Raw genomic sequence first — 8,258 nt, 5'->3', positions numbered from 1 at the left:
ATAAAACTAAAAATCCTAATATAAACTAACCTACACACATAGGCACCACACACACACACACAGGCACACACACACACACAATGTAATAATTATATATGCTAGATATTTAAAACATAGAAGGGATATAGATCAAAGAGCAATCATTTTTAGTGTACCTAACTATATCAATTCTAACAACGAACGCCATAAAGGATAATAAAAGACAAAATTATTTATTTGATAATTAACATAAGCTATAATGTGTGTGTGTGGGTGGGTGTACGTTTGTTTGCAGATTTGTTTTATTACTCCTTTATTATTAATATTCATCATAAAAATTATTGTTATTAATATTCTCGAGTAAAAACCAAATGAAAAATCATGATAAATCTATATATCCTTTCTATTAGAAGGGTACGAACAAAAGTAATTAATTTAATTAATTAATTAATACTACCAATGTTGTGGTTCGTGTTTTCTTATCTTTATAATATTATTATAGTATAATAACAATTATACATGACATAGAAATTATTGCGATATATTATGTTACTGATTACAATTAATATTTAATGGCTAGTCCGGATAAATATGACTATATTTATTTAATGTAGGTGTTAATACTAGAGACGCACCGAATACTCCCCGTTTAATTAGTTAATTAATTAATAGGTAATTAAACGAAAAACTAAAAAATTAATTAATTTAAGTTAATTTATTTTTAATCAACTACAGAGAAGAAACTTAAAGAAAAAATTATACTAATTAAATTTAAAATCAATTATATGTATGTATGTATCAAATCAGTGCGCGTACAACAGTGAGGTACAAAAGATACCGCCTACATTTAATCGTGAATCCAAAATTTATATCCGAAGGGAAATTAAAAAAAATTAAAGAAAAATAATAATTCACGGTCGTCATTATTATCATAATTCTCAAATAATTGATAAACAAACAAATAAATAAATAGATTTAATGTTTTCTAAGCTATCATTAATAATAGCAAATGAACAATGATATAGATCATGTCATAAATAAATTTGAAAACAGGCAAACGAACGAACGAACGAACGAACAAATAAAAAAACAAATAAAATCAAAGTGAGCGTTTTTAAAGGGTTAAATATACATAACAGACACACACAAAATTTACAATACGTGTTTGTGGGCTTTCTTGGATTTTTGAAAACCAATTTAATACGATACAAGTCTTTGGATGCCGACTTTCAATGAAAAAGTTGGTGGTTTCTTTTTAAGGATGCATTCTGCATTCATTCAATCAATCATTCACATACCCATTCATTCACTCATTCATTCACACTTTAATTGATAAGTGAATTCTTTTTCCATTCATTCATTCATTCGTTTCTTATTTCCTATGTAACTTTTTATTATTTCAATATTGAATTTTTAAATTTTTATCTAACAATCAAATTGACAAAAAAAACTTTAAATTATTATTAATAATGACGATAAATATAATAATACCATGGACATGACGGAGGAGACATAGACACGCAGACAGACACACACAAACACACAAACAAGAGTCGTAATTGTAACATAAAAAACAATATGAACATTAATCTGGTGATTTGCATAAAGCATATTATAAAATTTAACATCCATTCAATTCGACATACAATCTTGCAGTATTAATATAAATACATCAAAAAACACATAAACACGCGCGCGCGCGCGCACACACACACACATACACACACACACACACAACAAAACCCAGCCAACCAAATGTCGAATAAACGCACTTTACATATTTTTATACCATGTATGAATCTATCCCAAACTACACCACATAGACCCCAGATAGATGTACGTACATTACACACACACACACGCACGCACACATAGAGAGAGAGACACACACATACATAGATTTACACACACATACATAGATTTACACACACATACATATACGCCTACATGCGTACATTACATACAAACATAACTATATATGTATACAAACTAGAAGCTATGCACAATATGTACTGTATCTAAGCCCATAAATACATACATTGTATATTATATGTATACGTGTGTGTGTGTGTGCGTTGCGCGTGTGCGCCGTGTGTGTAGAGCATGGTTGAGGCATGGATTATAAAGGGACCAATGAACAAAGAAAAATTTATAATAGTAAAATGTAATGAAAAAAAAATAAATGGAATAATTTAAAAAAAAAAGAGTAAAAACAAAAAAATAATAAAAAATAAATAAAACACAGAAATGGACGAATGGTAACTAAATTATTATTTTATAAATCAAAAAACAACAGGTGACGATAATGAGATAACGACGACGACGATGATGATAAAAGAAAGATGATGCTGGGATGATGATGATGATGCTGGGATGATGATGTTGCGAAGATGATGATGCTGATATGATAAACGACGTGACGACGATGTAGTGATGGTAACAATCGTGATAACGGTGATGATATTATGTGATAACAATCGAGATTGGTGTTAGCCAGAAAGATGACGACGACGACGATGATGATGTATAATGTTATGGTACGGTACGGTGACGATGATAACTATGACGGGGAAGATGATTAGCACAAGCATTTATTGTACATTAAATCACAAATGAGTGAGTGGTAATTTAATAATTAATTAGAGTTAATCAATCAATCAACCCATCAAGCAATCACTCATTCAATTAACTAAATAATTGATCAACTAAATAATTAATTGACGGATTAATTAATTAATCATAAATAAATATCCGGACATCTTTCCCAATCCTGTTTCTCTTTGCACTTCCAATATTCACCTGTTGTGAAAAAAATATATATTTCGATTATTTAATTCATTCATAAAATTTAACGACATATTAAAAACAATAAAATAAAATGACTAAAAAATACAGAAAAACAGAAAAACTTAAAGGGATGAAATAAAAAGACAAACCTATATACGTGTGGATGATGTTGCCAGTCTGCGGGTCAGTCTCCTTGCGGAACCATTTCGGCTCGTAACCAACGAAATCTTCCCCTTAAAACAAACATTTCAAATTTATAATCTATTCATATTAAATTTAAATATTTTGCTATTTATTCATTTGGTTATCTATTTATTGATCTACTCATTATAAAATTAAAGTGTTATCTCCAAAAAATTCTACCATCCCATCAGTCAGTCCTATGTTCACTTGAATTTATGATGAACAGAAACCAGACAGACCTGCCTATCTCGAAAGAATCTCGAATAAATTTGTAGACATTTGAAACAGAAAAGTATGTATAAATGGATTAAGAATGCTGAATAAAAGTCAACAGGAGTGTTCTTGAGATTGTGAAGTTCAGAATGGTGAGAGTAGTCTGAAGAAATTTTTTAACGGAACTCTTCAGACAGAGCTTGTTAGAGAAACCGCAACTATAACACACGGTCGGTTATATTACACGACATTGAGACTAAGAGTAAATTAATAAATTACAGCGATCACACACATACACACACACACACACACACACACACACACACACACACACACACATGAAAAAAAAGCCAACCTTGTTGGGCTGCATTTTCAGCAAGACTTTCCCTCACCTTCCTGGAAGCTCTCTGCTTCTCTTCAAGTTGCACCTGCCAATCAATCAATCAACCAATCAATCAACCATCAATAAATCAACCAATCAATCATCAATAAATCGATCAATCAATCAATCAATCAATCGATAATTAGTTAATCACAAATAAATATCTGGACATCTTTCACAATCCTGTTTTTTTCTACCCTCTTATTAAATCTTTAATAAAACTTTCAATGGTTTTACATTTAAATTTAACTCAATGAAATAATTATCTAACAATTTTTTTTACATTCAAACTACGCTATATCATAACAACTCTTGATAATTTAACAAAGAACAGCCAAGTACTTGAGTTTCAATTTTTTAAACTCATCATTTATTTAATCATTTATTAAAACCTCTCAAGACATTCCATCCCATCATTAAGACAAGTGAATTTAAAAGCAGAGCCATGGTGGCACAAATTCAACCACAGAGCACAAAAACATATGCCCCCAGACATATTACACCACACATTCATTTATCCACTCACTGATTCAATCTACTCTAGCCTTAAATCCATCCTAAATTTCATCCAATTGAGATTTCAATCTAAACCTATCCTTAATTTAATCCACTATAATCCTATTTCAATAATTTTCAGAAAATAAGTGATTCAAATCTAATCATTTCTTTAATTTAATCCATTATAATCCTAATCCGATACATTCCAATACTAATTCTAATACTTTCTATATTCCTAATTTTAACTTCCTAGTTTCGTAGCTTGCATGTTGTTACTTCCCCTCTGTTTTACAGTTTGATTAACAGAAGAAAAAAATTCACCAAATGACCTTGACAGTGTTGGCTTCATCCCACCTGGCCTCCTCCATCAACCGTTGGTCAGGCCTGTATCGACTGTCCGTCGGAGCGACGCCATCTTCCATCTCGTTCAACTCCACGGCCAGCTGAGTGAAGTTGTAGCATTTCTCCAGTTCGGGGCTGTTGAGGATTAAAAGTAAACGTTTTTTTACATGGAAACGTTAACAAATTTGATGGATACTAATTACGAATTTGAAATGTTATTTCAAAAAACTTGAGACGGTTTTAATAATTTAACAAATTTAACAGTTTCAATCTCAAACGATTTATTTTTCATTGTAAAAAGGTTACAAAAATTAAAATTTCGGGTAGTTTAACTAATATTTATGCTTGAAAATTATAAACTTTTTCAAATGAAATTTATGGACATGCCAGCGGAAAACTGTGTTCACAAATTTTTTACTTGTATGCCTACTAATATAACTGATAATTCAATGTAAATTTTATACTGATAGAAGGTTTCTCACAATTGCACTAATCTTATTTGGTCACACAGGCGTGAGAGATTTGTGAATCGATATTCTATTGATATGCAACTAATTAGTATAAAACACATGCCAGTCTTAGAGGAGATATCAAATCCGTCCGCTCATCTATCTATTCATTTCAAATATTTTTTCACAAAAAATTTCAATTCGTTATTCTGAAGCGGAACCTCTAAAATTTCCAATTTCCATTACATTGCAGACATGGCAACTCTACCTATGGAAAATAAATAAAAAATTCTCATACATAGTCGTGAACAAATAAAAAACAGTACTTCATTTCACTTTTTATGCCGTCTCAAACCTATCAACACCTCACAATCTATCAACCCCTCTCAGTCTATCAACATCTCACATCCCCAACAGACTTGTAAGAAATTGCAATGGACTGAAAAATATACACTTTAATTGTAATTTTTTAGGCAAAAAACTTAATATCAAGAGACTCTGAAGGAGGAAAAATATACCTCAGAGAGGTCAAAATAGACTTTAAGTCTTTAAAGTCCTCCATTAAAAAATAATTTAAAAAAAACCACTGACGGGATAAATCTTCTGGTCCACAGTACAACAGACTGTTCAGTTTTATATTCGACCTTGCCCTTCGAGGGCTCCTCAACTCCGATGATGCGAGCCCCTTCGATCTTGTCGTCCCAGGTGCCAGAGAGAAGGTACTTGGCTGTCCCGTTGCTATCTGTTATAATGCCTGATACCTGCGTAGGTGTGTGTCTTTGTGCGTGTGTGTCTTTGTGCGTGTGTGTGTCTTTGTGTGTGTGTGTGTCTTTCTTTGTGTGTGTATGTGTGGCGGTAATTATAACACAATAGTCGTTATAATAAAAATAATTAATCCTATCAAATAATATTTACTCTTCTCGGAACTTCTCTTGAGAAATAACTGTACGCAAAATATTTCAAGTGGCAGAGGTCGCCAGTCTTGTGGTTGACAATGTCCATCTCTCCGTGGTTGTCCACCCACAACTTGCCGACGATAATGTTGTGCACTGTTGTCGTTACCTTGCGCCACGTGTAGTGGTTGCCGGATTTAGGAAATAATAAGTGGGCAATTCCTGGTCGGGAGGGAAGTTCTTCATTGTTTTGCCACATAAATAATTCCAATAAGTATAAAGATTAAAAAATCAAATTTCAATGAAAAAAATCCATCAATCAAACCAACTACTTCAGACAAGTTATCAATTAGTTTGAGCAACAACTAATCAAAAATAATCTGAAAAAATTTAGCACTTCCCAACTACCTGAACACACCCTGAACTAACCAAGTGGTATGATCTGTAGGTACTTCCCTCTGAATTTACTGGACATGGTGAACTCTTGCCAATGCGTCCACTGTCTGCCCTCTGTGTACATGGCCACCATTGGCGGGTGGTGACTCACCTGCGATGAATTAATTTATCAATAATGCGTAAAAAGTTCTGAAGTAACCGAATTAAGTACAACTGGATGAGTTTTCATTCAAATCATCATTGATAACAACTATATTTTTATAAATACCTTGGTGTTACTAAGACACTACGACGACGAAAAAAATTTTGAAAAACTAAAAATAGCCCACCTGCTCTGCAAACGACCTCCACCCCAAATCATCCATTCGGTCGCATTCAAATGTCTCCCCAAGTAGGGGGTTGAACGGTTTGCCTGTCCTCAATGTCGTGTTTGCATAAGATGATATGGTAAACGCGGCGATGTAGGCCATCTGCTCGTAGTCGTCCGAACTGTTGGCTGCCTTGTCCAGGCAGTCCGAGTATTCAAAATCTTCCGTCAATCGTTGCAGGAAAGATAGGGGTTCGCTGAAGTTTACCTGTGTGTGCGTGTGTGTGTGTGTGTCTGTGAGTGCGTGTGTGTATGTGTGTGTGCGTGTGTGTGTGCAGTTATACAAGTGTGTATATATGTGTGAGTCTGTTTAACAACATAGGCGATCAATGATCAATAATATGAAGAGCACTGAGATGTATAAATATTTAAAAGCTGTTATAAATTAGCCATCAATAAACATTTATATTTGAATGATCTTATTAGTATATCTAAAGATCCTTTAATGACCTTACAGATGCGTACAATAATATAAAAATATAGAAATGTAAAATATAATATTAGCTTGCATATTCCATTGTTAGAGTCAGTAATTTAATTTTCATGCAATATACGCTCACATATGAATATATTTAATGACATAACATAATTATACAAATATAATAATTTAGAAACACATGTATTTTCAAAGTTGAAATATGTCACTATCTGAATTGTATTATTTTATTTATGGGTGGTACACATCGTTAAGTGCTAGTTGAGTTGGCTGGGCTGGGATGGCTAGATCCTCAAACATATTTGCTCAATTGATCAGCTAGATAATAATCCAAATAAATAATACAATTTTAGTTTTTTTTAAAATAAACAATATTAAGTGAAAACTGTAGGAGATAATGATGGTAATGATTATATTTATCAGTGCGTGCGTGTGTATGTGTGATGTGTGCGTGTATGAATAAATTGTTTAAACACATTACTTATAAGCAACGCATTATTTTGCACACACAGGTCAACCTATCAACAGATGAATACAAATACACCCACAAAAAACACACACACACATACATACACAAACAATTCCATAAGCACACAGAGAGACATACACCTACAGAGGCAACACCGACACACACACACACACGCACACACACACACACACACACACACATACACAAAAACCGAAATACACGTACAGGCATAGGTATCTTGCTCAGTTCCTTTCCTATACAGTTCTTCATGATACTCCAAAGATTGAGGCTGTAGTTGGGCCGTTCGGGGATCGTCCTCCTCCTCTGCCTGCCCACTTTAAGTGGCACCAGAACCTCCTTAATGGCATTTGACTGACTTGTACTCATTAACATGCCCTTTTGTATTTTTCAAGTATGTGAATGAAGGTGAAGTGAAGGTGAAAAAATGTACGTATGCGTGTGTGTGTATGTATGTGTGTGTGTGTGTGCGTGTGTCTGTATGTGTGTATGTATGTGTGTGTGTGTATATTTGTGTGTGTTATACCTGGTTAGAACTGTCGCCAGTACTGTGATAGCTAGGAGGTCTAACAGAGCTTGTTAAATGTATGTCACTCAATCTGCAAGAGGATTTAAAGTGTAATCTTTCTTTTAAATAATTTTAAATTATTATAAATAATGGCAATAATAATAACAATAATAAAAATGACAGTGCCTAAATTAAAAATAATAATTTGCTTTATTATAATTATAACTTATATTATTATATTATAATAACTTAAGTGTTGTTAGGCTTTTGATTCAAAGTTTGATTTGATAATCAAGTAGTAAAAGACTTGGAAAATATTCATGTCAAAGTTGATGATG

At 32.8% G+C, this 8,258-nt stretch overlaps 1 protein-coding gene across 1 annotated transcript in view; it reads right to left on the bottom strand.

Moving 5' to 3' along the window:
• Positions 1 to 2,716: 2,716 nt before the first annotated feature.
• The window catches only part of HELRODRAFT_109253 (hypothetical protein), a gene marked incomplete at its 3' end in the record, with an annotated part of 13,610 nt that continues 8,068 nt past the window's right edge, over positions 2,717 to 8,258 (bottom strand). The window contains exons 6-15 of the mRNA XM_009012985.1: positions 7,939 to 8,011; positions 7,620 to 7,790; positions 6,452 to 6,697; positions 6,156 to 6,273; positions 5,749 to 5,948; positions 5,425 to 5,594; positions 4,372 to 4,519; positions 3,518 to 3,590; positions 2,916 to 2,999; positions 2,717 to 2,778 (exon numbers count right to left, since the gene is read on the bottom strand). Coding sequence (XP_009011233.1) covers positions 2,717 to 2,778; positions 2,916 to 2,999; positions 3,518 to 3,590; positions 4,372 to 4,519; positions 5,425 to 5,594; positions 5,749 to 5,948; positions 6,156 to 6,273; positions 6,452 to 6,697; positions 7,620 to 7,790; positions 7,939 to 8,011 — 1,345 coding nt within the window. The remainder of the gene's footprint in view (positions 2,779 to 2,915; positions 3,000 to 3,517; positions 3,591 to 4,371; positions 4,520 to 5,424; positions 5,595 to 5,748; positions 5,949 to 6,155; positions 6,274 to 6,451; positions 6,698 to 7,619; positions 7,791 to 7,938; positions 8,012 to 8,258) is intronic.

Source organism: Helobdella robusta (assembly GCF_000326865.2).
Source record: "Helobdella robusta unplaced genomic scaffold HELROscaffold_11, whole genome shotgun sequence".
NCBI classification, from domain to species: Eukaryota; Metazoa; Annelida; class Clitellata; order Rhynchobdellida; family Glossiphoniidae; genus Helobdella; species Helobdella robusta.
This window is presented reverse-complemented; position numbering and strand designations above follow the sequence as displayed.